The sequence below is a fragment of the Oryctolagus cuniculus genome, chromosome 10 (genome assembly GCF_051225735.1).
Source record: "Oryctolagus cuniculus isolate XC-2025 breed Fujian yellow rabbit chromosome 10, ASM5122573v1, whole genome shotgun sequence".
NCBI classification, from domain to species: domain Eukaryota; kingdom Metazoa; phylum Chordata; class Mammalia; order Lagomorpha; family Leporidae; genus Oryctolagus; species Oryctolagus cuniculus.
Window position 1 is genome coordinate 92,121,686 of NC_142876.1, and position 13,228 is coordinate 92,134,913.

The 13,228-nt window shown below is 40.3% G+C and overlaps 1 protein-coding gene across 25 annotated transcripts in view; it reads right to left on the bottom strand.

Moving 5' to 3' along the window:
- Positions 1-12,296, bottom strand: part of LOC149124337 (uncharacterized) — a 605,541-nt gene extending 593,245 nt beyond the window's left edge. For 5 of the 25 annotated variants that reach the window (XR_016214256.1, XM_089305506.1, XM_089305503.1 and 2 more), the window contains exon 1: positions 9,596-10,054. Coding sequence is in view for 16 of the 25 variants with exons in the window: in XM_089305506.1 (XP_089161632.1) it covers positions 9,596-9,757 (162 nt within the window). In the remaining 9 variants the exon portion in view is untranslated. Of the gene's footprint in view, positions 1-9,595; positions 10,061-11,162; positions 11,270-12,146 lie in introns of those variants that run through there. The other 20 variants (XR_016214260.1, XR_016214261.1, XM_089305516.1 and 17 more) reach the window with 12 other exon arrangements.
- Between the last annotated feature and the right edge of the window lie 932 nt (positions 12,297-13,228).

Consider the following 13,228-nt stretch of genomic DNA (forward strand, 5'->3'; position numbering starts at 1 on the left):
AATTATTATTTATGGCCCTTGTCTATATTCCTGTGGCACAGTGATATTTCTACTCTTTATTTGTTGAACATTACATTTAGTTGAGCATTAAGGCTGTGATTATAAAATAGTTGAAAGTATGTTTATCACACAAACTAAAAGGAAAAAAAAAGAAAGGAGGGAGGGAGGGAGGGAAGGAGGAAGGGGCAAATCATTATGTTATTAGTACTGTACCTATGAGGGTGGGCACTGTGGTGTAGAAGGTTTAGTCTACACTTGCAGTGCCAGAATCCCATATGGGGGGCCAGTTCAAGTTCTGGCTTCTCCACTTCCAATCCAGCTCCTTACAAATGTGCCTGGGAAAGCAATGGAGGATGGCCTGACTCCTTGGGTCCCTGCACCCATGTGGATGATCCATAAGCTCCTGGATCCTGTCTTCAGGCTGGCCCAGCCATGGCCAACACAGCCATTTGAGAAGTGAACCATCAGGCCAGCACCGCAGCTCAACAGGCTAATCCTCTGCCTGCTGCGCTGGCACACCAGGTTCTAGTCCCGGTCGGGGTGCCAGATTCTGTCCTGGTTGCCCCTCTTCCTGTCCAGCTCTCTGCTATGGCCCAGGAGTGCAGTGGAGGCCCAAGTGGTTGGGCCCTACACCCGCATGGGAGACCAGGATAAGCACCTGGCTCTTGGCTTCAGCCATTGGAGGTTGAACCAATGGGAAAAAAAAGGAAGACCTTTCTCTCTGTCTCTCTCTCTCACTGTCCACTCTGCCTGTCAAAAAAAAATTTAAAAAAAGAGAAGCGAACCATCAGATGCAATATTTTTCTATCCTTCTCTCTGTATCTGTGCCTTCCAAATATATAAACACATCTTTTTAAAAAAGGAATCATATCTATAAAATACCTGAAATGTATTTATATTAATAAACTGAAAACTAAAGTTTTTAAAAATACACATATAGGTTAAATATAAGTGCTTGGGGAAAATAGACCAGGGGACAGTAACACAAGAAGACATGAACAGCTAGCTGTTAGATGGCCATCTCTGTAAACGCTGTCCATTCACTGTTCTGATAGTGCCCTGGCACCAGCAGCTGGGGCATGAGGCCAACCATGATGGCTTTTGCACATTGTCTAATGTGTACTGCTACCAGCCTCAAACACATCTCAGCTCATAATTCCATATGTGGTGGTTCACACTTGAATTCATGCCTCTAATGTCAAAAGCATTTTCATTATTCTGGTAAGTTTCTAAATCATTTACATATCTCACATATCAATTCAATTCTAAAATAGTCAGTAAGCATCAATGGTGTCAAGATTTGTTGCTACAAAGGAAAAACAAACATACTCTCTATAGGCATTCATAAAACACTTCTTTTTTAAAAGATTTACCTATTTCAAAAGCAGAATTACAGAGAGAGAACAGGAGAGAGAGAGAGAGAGAGATCTTTCCATCTGCTGATTTATTCCCCAAATGGCCACAATGGCCAGGGCTGGTCCAGGCCAGAGCCAAGAGTTTCCTCTGGGTCTTCCACAAGCGTGCAGGGGCCCAAGAACTTGGGCCATCTTCCACTGCTTGGCCAGGTACATTTGCAGGGAGCTGCATCAGAAGTTGAGTAACCAGGACCTGAACCAGCGCCCATATAGGAATCCAGTGCCACAGGTGGAGGTTTAACTTGTTATGCCACAACACCCTACAAGACATTTCTGATACCAATTATGATGTTTTTCTCCCACACCCACAATTCTCCATTTCTCAACAACTTGAGGATCCTTCAATTGAACACAAACCTGATACTAACTTCCCTAGTGTCAGTGCAGACCCCACCTACTAAGGCACAAGAGAGCCCCTCATCAGACACCAGTTCCACATAGTAGGCCCACAGGTTATCTAGAACTTCTGTATAACTTGACTACAAACCAAGAGTCCCCAAAACAGATTTCTGCAACGTGTCACAGAATCCAGGCAAAGTTACTTTCTATTATTGACTTACTACCAAGGAAATTTCAAAGTACAAATGAGCAAACAGTTGAAGAGATACATAAACTAAGTTCCAGTAGGGTCCCAAGCACAGGAGTTTCTGTTTTGCATGGAGTTGAGGGTACACCACTCTCCCAAATCTTTCATGATTTCCATCCCAGAAGCTCTCCAGATTTCTTGTCCCCTAACTTGCAAGCTCTCCAAATTTATTCTTCTCCAACATGGAAGCTCCCTAAACTCCATTTTTTTTTTTAATGGAGGCTTCATGACAAAGCACTGGTGACTAAGTCAATCTCCAGTTCAGAAGTGGAGCTAAGAGGTCCAACCCTCCAATTACATGATCAGTTTCCCTATCAGTAAGCCTCTATCTTCCATGACCTCATAAACATCAATTCAGCTATGGTTGGAAGGGGTTTATTATGGATAAAAAGAGATGATCCTCTCACCTTTATCCCTCAGAAATTAGGGATCTCTGTGCCAGGAGCTAGGAATGAACCTCAAATATGTATTTCTTATTATATCACAGCATCACAGATGCAGAAGCTAGAAAGCTATAGAGATGACTAAGGTAATCACCTCACTGCCTTTGTGAAACAGGAAAGAAACAAGAAAAAATATAGCTCCTCTTTGCTTACTAACAAAGAAGGATAAGTAAACCTCACACTGATTATAAAAAGTGTTTATTACAAATGAGACACCATAATATTCAATACCCAAGAGTTTCAACTGGGGGTAAAGAAGGGTATGCATAATCTAACCCAAACAGGTCCCTCTGGGGAGTCTTGCACTTCTATTCTGCCCCTACCTCTCACCAAGAAAGAGGAGAATAAGTACTCTAGTGGGTTATTGCCTTTAAGGGAAGTATTTCATATGTCTCATATTTGACAGAGCTAAAAACTGGTGAGAATTTTACCCATATACAATAATTTTACAGTCATATATATGTATTTATGATATCTGGAGTTTTATATGAAGCACAATATAGTAACAAAGCAGAAAAAGATATAGTAAATATGCATTTCAATACTTTGAATTTTTAATCTTTGATTCAAATTCAGTGGCTACATTTTCTTTTTCATTTTAGGATTTATTTTATTTTTCTTGAAAGGTATGGTTACAAAGAGAGACAGACGGACAGGTATATTCCATCCACGGGTTCATGGGTTTACTCCTCCTGTGGCCACATCAATCAGGGCTGGTCTAGGCCAAAGCCAGGAGCCTGGAACTCCATCCAAGTCTTCCAGGAGAGTGGCAGGGAACCAAGCATCTGGGCCATCTTCTGCTGCTTTCTCATGTGCATTAGCAGGGAGCTGGATCAAAGTGGAGATTCAAATTGGTGCTCATATAGGATGTCAGTGTCACAGGCAGTGACTGAACCCATTGTGCCACAACACCAGCCCCAGTGGGAACATTTTCAACAGAGCAACAACCCAACAGAATTTCCAGAAAAGTCTTAAAAATATTCAAACTCTGTATATAGATCTAGATACAAAGTTAATTTGGAGACAGATATAGCAACATCCTGGCTTATTAGCTGTAAACAGAACTATCAAAGATAAGTAAAAATAAATTAAAAATCAGTTTCCAGGTTAGATGAGCTTAATGTGGAATTTCAATACAAGCACACATTATTAACGTGAGTTATATTTTAGAAGGAACAAAAACACTCTCTGACCTTACACTAGTCCCAGATCTAGGCCTCAAGAAGGCCTGTCTAGTGATACCACACAGCTAAGGTCAAATTTCTACAATTTTTCTGGGGGGTAACCAGCCCCCGTAACAGGGATCACGGCTCTTGTGTAGCTGCAAAGAAACATTGCCCTGCCATTGTATTAAAAACTATAACAGCAGAAACTGAAAGAGAAGTGATCAAGAAATTCTGCTTCATCATTAATTCATTAAAATATTTTCAGTTACTTGAATTGTACTTACAGGATACAGAGGTCATCAGCTGACTGGGTTTAGTCCAAGAGCCGGCCATTCCAAAAAGAGCAAGAAGCAAAAAGAGTGATAGCAGCTATTTTGTTGAATTACTTGGAGAGGGGTCAGCCCTTTTGCTGTGGTTACAGAATACTAAATAGGGATGAGGGCTACTATGAAAATGCTAACTTTTAAGTATCAAATCAGTATTCACATGTCCATAGCAAAGCATCCCTTACAAAGTGGACATTGCAAGATCAAGGATGATTTTAGCTGTAAAATCCATAAGTATATATTACCATTTACATTTTAAATTTTTTCCTTTCAATGGTAAAATTTGGTATTTATAACAAGACAGTGTTGGAAAGCTTCCTATTAAATTGCTTTGACTATTCCCATTTATACAGGGCAAGCCATCTTTTCTTTCTCTAATCATAAATTTAACATTCTCTTTGTAGATAATTTGAACACTACAGAAGCATCAAAAAACAGAAGTCTCCCATAATCCTACCACCTGAGGCAACAACATTGTTGATTTGGCTACGTTTTCTACTAATCTTATTTTTTACATTTTAAACATAAGGAGGATTATGGTGGACCATTCATGCATTATTCCTGTGACTTCTGAGTCTACTACTTTCTTACTTATTTATTACAGAGGCAAATCCTTCATTTTCAGATACTGTTAGTTAAAAATCATCATAGTGTATACTTAGAACAATTCTCAGAAGAACTCTGAAAAAAAAATAATATTGCTAACAGTGCACGAGAAATAAACTGCCAGCATTCACTATGCCAGTTCCATGCTTGAGAAATCTGACACCAGTCCTTTCTGCCTCTATACAACCATGATGAAAAAATATCTCCAAAGAAATTTTGAAAAACTTTCATGTATATCCTGCTACTGCATGATCTACCTTGAAAGATTCATTAGCAAAAAGCTCTCAAGACAAAGTATTTGTTATTCTTGTTATTTATGTTATTGTGTGTGTTTAAAAGCTAGTTACAGAGGACAATAAACACACACCCATTTTATTATGAAAATCTTGTATCTCAACAGTAACAATCTGAGGGACCTAAATTACATCTAGAGAATGATGATGTCTTCCTCATTGGAGCCAGAAGGTAATTAACCCCCACCACAATAACCCCAACCCAGGAAAGAAAGTTGGGAATGAGCCAGCTGAACCCCAGATGTTAAGGTTGGGAACATTCCAGAGCTCTGCATCTGGAGCCCATCTACTGCCAAACCTGTCCCATCTATAACAAAGGTGATAAATTCCTCCCTCAGAGGAGAGAAAACCAGAAAAGGCACAACAGCATGTAGTTTTTCAACATATTGGTAACTTTCTCCTCCGTCAACTTTCTGTTCATTCACTGGTATCAAGAAAGCAGTGAGGGAAACCTAGGGAGTCTAGAATTGAAGCTAGATTGCTTATCAAATTCAAAAGAAAAAGCAAATGACTAGGATATATAAATTAGGTTGGTTGGAAAGAACACTGTATTTATTTTTTTTTCCCAAAAAAACAATAACCAAGATCCAATAGTGCACCCTTCTGGTTGAAATGCAGAACTAACATTGACCTCACAGTCTAGCAATACTAGACTCTAGTCTATGAGACTTTAACAGAGTTCCTGATTTCCTCTATCAAGAGAAGATTGACAATAATTCCTTAACACACAGTTTTATTTAAAGCAAAAGAACAAAGAAGATGTTATCAAATATAAACATTTGTTTCCAGTCTCAATGAGTCAAACATAGTGCAAAAACATTGTAGAAACCTATGATGCTACATTTACTTAATATGCGTATTTGGAGCTCCATTCTCTTGACTTTCTTGGAGGCTTACCGTGGGCATTACCACGTGATAAAATCTCCCTAAATACTGGCTGAATAAATTAATCAAACAAGATTATCAATTTCTGAAATCAGGGCTCTCAGTAAAACCTAAAACACATTATCGTATTTCGTCCCCAGAACAACAGCTATGGAATGTCCACAACACTGGAGTCCAGAGTGCTGTGTAACGGAAAAGCATATATGAAAATGCCTGGCCCTTAGAACAAATTTGCCCCAACATGTTTGTAGCAACATAGTTTCTGAGCAATGGAGTCTGGTCAATACTCACAAAGGTCTAGTTGTCAACCTCTTACCCTTCAAGTGAACACCATAATGAATTACTACCAGAAAATTTTTTTTATTTGATTTGATGGAACTAGTCAAGGAAGTTCATCAACAGCTTTGTGTTAGAAATGTTACTTCCACCTACTTTGGTCTCCGGCAATGGAGGGCACTGGCAGGAACTTATTGAGCATCTCTCAAGAACAAAGGAAATTGCCAGGAAATTGCCATTTTTGATGAGCAATTAGCATACTGGTTTCTGTAGAGTAATTAATAATGCAAAAAGTCCACTATTTCTCTAACCCAAATCAAAATGGACAGCACAGTAATTCTTCTTTTTCTTTATGACTGCTCATAATAAACTTTGGCATGTTTACAGTGTGTTATCACATATTCTTTTTTGCTTATATAATTGAAAGTATCAGAAAACTCAAGACAACACTATAAATCATCAGAAATATTTACAAAACACTACTTGCCACAATATAACCCTGTTTCATACATCCAGAAAAGTATCTGTGATCATCTTCCTATCCTTGGCTACCCTGAAGCACTCAACTTCTTTAAGAGCTATTTTCTCCCTCACCATAATCTTAGAATTAAGGAGGCTAAGAATAAATGTTCAAGCACATGGGAACTCCTCCTTTGACACCAGGTTGAAAACAAGCCTTATGTTCCAATGCCTGTTTGCCACAAGCTGCACCCCAGTGTATGATACACTGCATGGTCTGCCCATATGCCAAGGGTCCATGTGCCACACCACAACCTAACAGCAAAACAGTGTGACTCAGTGTTAGCAACTCCACTCAGTGAAGCAAAAATGAATTTTACAAATAAAGCAGAATGTTAGGCCAGTCCTGGAAAGGATCTGCTCTATACCACTTTACAGACACACCAGTTGCAAACCACTTTAGACCATACATAGAGAAAAATGCTTATTAGATAGTCTAAAAATAAAAACAGTTTCAAAGAATTATGACTGCTGATTTTCTTTTTTTTTTAACTTTTATAAATGAATATAAACTTCCAAAGCACAGCTTATGGATTACAATGGCTTCCCCCCCCATAACTTCCCTCCCACCCGCAACCCTCCCCTCTCCCACTCCCTCTCCCCTTCCATTCACATGAAGATTCATTTTCAATTCTCTTTATATACAGAAGATCTATTTAGTATATATTAAGTAAAGATTTCATCAGTTTGCACCCACACAGAAACACAAAGTGTAAAATACTGTTTGAGTACTAGTTATAGCATTAAATCACAATGTACAGCACATTAAGGAAAGAGATCCTACATGAGGAGTAAGTGCACAGTGACTCCTGTTGTTGACTTAACAAATTGACACTCTTGTTTATGGCATCATCCGAGGCTCTTGTCATGAGTTGCCAAGGCTATGGAAGCCTTTTGAGTTCAGCAACTCTGATCATATATAAACAAGTTCATAGTCAAAGTGGAAATTCTCTCCTCCCTTCAGAGAAAGGTACCTCCTTCTTTGATGACCCATTCTTTCCACTGGGATCTCACTCGCGGAGATCTTTCATTTAGGTTGTGTGTGTGTGTGTGTGTGTTTTTCCCAGAGTGTCTTGGCTTTCCATGCCTGAAATACTCTCATGGGCTTTGAAGCCAGATCCACATGCCTTAAGGGCTGATTCTGAGGCCAGAGTGCTGTTTAGGACATCTGCCATTCTATGAGTCTGCTGTGTAACCCACTTCCCATGTTGGATCGTTCTCTCCCTTTTTTATTCTATCAGTTAGTATTTGCAGACACTAGTCTTGTTTATGTGATCCCTTTGGCTCTTATGACTGCTGATTTTCAAAAATAGGTGTTAACCTGAAATCCTTCACATACATACAGCCACAGAAAGCAATAAAAGGCTTCTAAAACTCTCCCAAAATCCATACCAAAAGGAAACCACCTTTTCTTTCTTTCTAAGACACATTTGGGATTCAATTTTCAGCAATAAATCATCTTGCCCACAAAGATTTCTCCAAGCAAGTTAAAGCCAAGCAGGTATCAGACACTATTATGCCAGCATAAAAATTTATCACAGAACAATGGGAGGAAGCAAAGTTCAGCTGACAAAAGATCCAGGCTTGATAGGGCTATCAGCAGGATGTCATCAGTGAAGAGCAAGAACAGAGACTTCCCAAAGAAATGAAAGCCTCAGCTCCCTGGCTCATCGGGGGAGTAGAACAGACACTTTTCAAATCGAAAAATGTAGCTAAAGAGAGGGACCAAGGGTTAATGTTTATTGAAACTGAGAACCATGGAGAGCAAAGGTTTTGAGAGCAGATAACTTGCGTCCCCAGATCTTGAGAATGCAGGCTGTGAACGCACTCTATTAGAAAACACCTTGCCTATCGCAGAAACACCTGGATCCAGGGCTAATAAATCTGAAATGGTGTCCATGGCCGATGAAAGCTGAAAGAGCATCAAGAAAGGGCAGGCCAATGTTGTGGGTTTTGAATGCTGTGATCAGAAACGGAAAGGGTCCATGCACAGTGTGGCCATGGACAGGTGAGGGAGATTGAACTGGAGGAGCCCATTCTCAGAAATATTTTGTGAAATTAACTGAGAGGCCTGTCGGATGTTAAGCAAGCAATGCAATGAGCTCAGACTTTTAAGACAGCTATAATAGACTCTTAAGACTTTTAATTAATAAGAGTTATTAAGACAATAATAGCTTTTAAGATTCTATAATAGAATGTTACAGGAAAGGTTAGTGGTGAGGTGCACAAGTACAGAAATAATGGCAAAACCTTTAACAGGATGTTAAAGTTTGATGATGCTGAGGTCAATCTGTAAGCCTACTGCGTAAGCACTGTGGTGGGTGTCACTAGCATGGAGGAGTTACAGTCTCTGCCCTTCAGTGCTTTAAGAAGTAAGAGTCGTGCAGTGTTTCAATCTTACACAAGAAAGTGGAATAGATACTATCTCCATCTTACACATAAGGACAGGAGGGCAGAGAGAATCTAAGTATCTTGCCAAAGATGCATTACAAGGAAGTTACTAAGAATTCAAAACATACGATCTTTTCACTATGTTACATTTTCCAATAGAATGCAGAATAAGATGTGACATTTTTAGAAAGCAAGCAACCAATACAAAATAACCTGTGATAAACACCAAGAAAATGCATCACAGATGAAATTTATGAAAGTAAGAGAGTGATAACCGTGTCTCTGGATGTTGATGCTGGAGCAAGAAGACATGGATCAAACAGGGCAAAAGTCACCAAGGAAGGCACTGGACACAGGGGTAGTATCCTGGGAAGAGAAATTCATGGGCAGTCAGGAAACTGAGCACAGCTGGCTCCTGGTGCGGGGAGGAAAGGAGCCTGACCAGGGCCCAGCAAGGAAGAACCTCTATTGAGAAGAATGGCTCTGGCGGCTCACAAAGAACCTGCAGAGCCAGGCAGGAGAGCTGAGGTTGGTAGCCTTGGGACATAGGAGCACCCGTGGTTTCTGAGCGGAAAAGCTAAATCTCCACTGCCGTGCTACAGTCTCCATCTTGGCGTACATCTGTTTCCTACAGTTGCTATGACAAATGAGTGCAAACGTAGCACACTGAAACAACACAAGTGTACTACCTTACAGTTCTGCGGGCCAACGCACATCTTGCTGGAGGAAATCGAGGCATCAGCTGGGCTGCCTTCCTTCCTGGGGATCCCAGGGAAGACCTCCTCTCCCTGCTTTTTCAGCTTCTGGAGGCTACTCACGTACCTTGGTTCCAGGTCCCCTTCCTTCATCATCAAATGTGGTAACACTGCTTCTCTCTCCCATGATCCATCTGTTGTCTGTACTCACGCATTCCTGAGATCACAGGTGTAGAAGCTCTTTGTCTTTAAGTGTTTCAGGAATTACATTGGGCACACCTGGATAATGCAGACTAGTGGCTCCTGTGACCCTCAGATCCTTAACATGAATCACAAGTGCAGCCCCCTTTTGCCCCCTTTTTTTTTATTTGACAGAGTTAGACAGTGAGAAAGAGAGACAGAGAGAAAGGTCCTCCCTCCGTTGGGTCACCCCCCAAATGGCCGCTACGGCGGAGCTATGCCAATCCGAAACCAGGAGCCAGATGCTTCCTCCTGGTCTCCCATGCGGGTGCAGGGGCCCAAGCACTTGGGCCATCCCCCCACTGCCCTCCTGGGCTGCAGCAGAAAGCAGGACTGGAAGAGGAGCAAGCGGGATTAGAACCCGTTGTCCATCTGGGATGCCAGCGCCACAGGCGGAGGATTAACCTAGTGAGCCACGGCACCAGCACCCCTCTTTGCCCTTTCAAACAGCATATTCACAGGTTCCAATGACAAGGACACAGACATGTCGGGGAGCCAGGAATTTTTAGACACCTTCCCAAATATCACCTGCCACTTGTGTATGAGAGTACTTAAAAAAAAAAAAAAAAAAAAAAACTCATGGAGAAAATGCATACAAGGAGTCTTCAAAAAGTCCATGAAGGAGGCTTATTAGCAAAAACTATGTAGATTTCAAGGTTTTTGCACCACAGTACATGTTTTTTCCTTTAAAATTATGTATTGTGTCAGATAGGTTTTTTTTTTTTCAAAGATTTACTTGTATTTATTTAAAAGGTAAAGTGACAGAGACAAAGAGACAGAGAATGTGCTATTTCACTCCCCAAATGGTAACAACCAGGTCTGCTCCAGGCCAAAACCAGGATCCTGGAATTCCATCTGACTCCCACTTGGGCCATCTTCTGCTGTGTTCCCAGGTGCATTAACAGACAGCTGGATTGGAAGTGAAGCTACTGGAACTGGAATCAGCACTCTGATATGGGATGCCGGTGTTGAAGGCAGGGGCTTAAACCGCTATGCCACAGTGCCAGCCCCAAGCTTACTTTTTCATTCCATTTTCCATGAACTTTTGAAAATACTCCAGTATCTTTAGCCTCCATGTGTGTCGGGCATTGTCCTCCCTGCTCCATGCATAATCAGTGACTGCTCACCCCTTTGAGTTCTGCTTACCTTGTATTTTAAAATGGGGATTATAGTAGCAGCTACTTCACTAGATTTTTCAGGGGTTGATAAAGTAAACGTTGTAAAATACACAGCAATATTTTCTCACAGGTAGAAACTCAATAAATGTTAGTTCCCCTTCCCAGTACTAATAAGTAACATGGTTACCATGAGTGAGACTCACAGCAGAATGAAGAGGTATTCAACTGTAGGCTTAGCTTATAATAATTGGTCCTCCCACGTGGGTAGAAAATGCTTTACTGCTTCTCTTTGTGATGTGTGACCACATTTCTAGAGAAATAGTGGGAAACAGATCATTAGCAATGAATATTTAATTGAAAAATTACTATCTAGAGAAACAGAGCCTAAATGGAAGTGATAAGTACAAAATGTTCCTAAATATGTATGTGTACATGTGTATAATGTCATCACTAAAAATCAAATGTTAATATTCATAACCACTGAGCCTTAGAAAATTAATGAATTCTTCAGTTACCCATTCATTTAAAATACTTATTGAAGGTCATATGTAGTCACAAACGTTTGGAGATTTCATCCTGCTGTCCAGGTACTTCCATTTTAAGAGGCAGAGACTTACATTAAATAATAAAGACAATAGGTTAGTATTTTCTCCCTCAAGACTTTTTCAAAGTGTCCTTAATTTTAAAAAGCCTATATGCGGTTCTAGAGTATATTTTGACTTCCTAACTTTTTCTTCATACTAAAGCAAGAAGTTTTATGGTATATTAAGATAAAACCTATAAATAAGCTAGAAGACTTAAAAATCAATAAAATAAGAAAATGTGTGCCAAGAGTATGCTACTTATTTGTATACCTCCACATCATTCCAAAATGTTTAAAATTAGCTAGAATAAATCCATGTAACCAACAACATAAAACAAAATACAGAACAAGAATGAGGGAAAACACTACAAGAAAAGGAAAGGAAAATAAAAGAGACAGAAGAAGGAAATTAGGGGGGAAAGAAGGAGGAAAGCTAAATAAAAACAATTAAACAATCCTGACAACGTTCTTTTTTCTTTTTTTTTTTTGTTTTGTTTTGTTTTTCACTGAAAATTTGGTTTTTAGTACTTAGTAGCAAAAGAAAAGAAAGAACATAACTACTCACAATAATCACAGGGTTAGAAAAATAAAAATAAGCATGTACCTGAGAACAAGGATACCTGAGACCTGAGAGGAATCTCTCCCACTGATTCTCATGATGAGTGGGACAGCACTGGGCAGTGAGCTGGCAGCTGTGTCACACTGGTTTGGGGAAGGGAGCTGATTGGAGGCCCTTGGTGTATAGACTCCAGCTGTGGCCAATTTCAAGCTAGCAGTGTGACATCTCTAAACTTGGAGCTAGGAGCAATGTGCCATAGCCCATCTTGTATAATGTTTTCTCCATACTCATACAATGGTCATAAATAACCTCAAGAGGATAGCTAGAGTAAAATGCAGACAAATAATCAGGAAATTGATGAGTATGAAGTAATTATTGCCTTTATTTTCAATATATTTAATAAAGTAATGTGTTTAATGATAACTTTGGGTAATTTAATTGTTCATAATAGCTGTGTTCAGCAACCAGCTTGCACTCAGTTGCACATTCCCTAGACTGCATAGCAAATTTCACATGGCTGTTCATTAATATTCCTCAACAAAGGCTTATGATCCAACACTGAAGAGTGAGTCAGTGAAGCTTTTTTGACGAAAGGCTGAAACAATGAAGGCATTTCGGAACAGGATCATCCCCTACCCATCCACATCAGAATAAAAGATAGAAAGTTAGGTGCAATGATTTTTAATGCTGGTATCTTCAACACATTGGATGGCTGCAAGTGAGTGGCAGAGAAAGGGGTAAAGGTGAGGCAGTACCTGATACTGATGACTCACAGCTGTGCCATGGGCCACACATGGTGGGCAATCTCGGCCACACCAGTGTGCTGCCCTGTGTATGCCTTCCTCTGCTCCTGTCTGAGAATCAAGGCAGGAAATCACTGATCCTGATAAGTTACCAGAACAGAGATCCCTTGAACATTCATCAGTGTGAGTACAGTTAAATTGCTGAGCTTGGAAGACCGGAACAAAGAGAACCGAGACTATGTCTTCTGCCCAGAGCCTGGAAGATAAATCTTCTAATCAACTGAACATGGAGGTTTGAGATGGCATCTTCTTACGAAAGCCAAGGAACCTTCCAGAACGCTTACCTGACCACAACGCCACCTACTCTGTGCGCAGAGCCAGCTG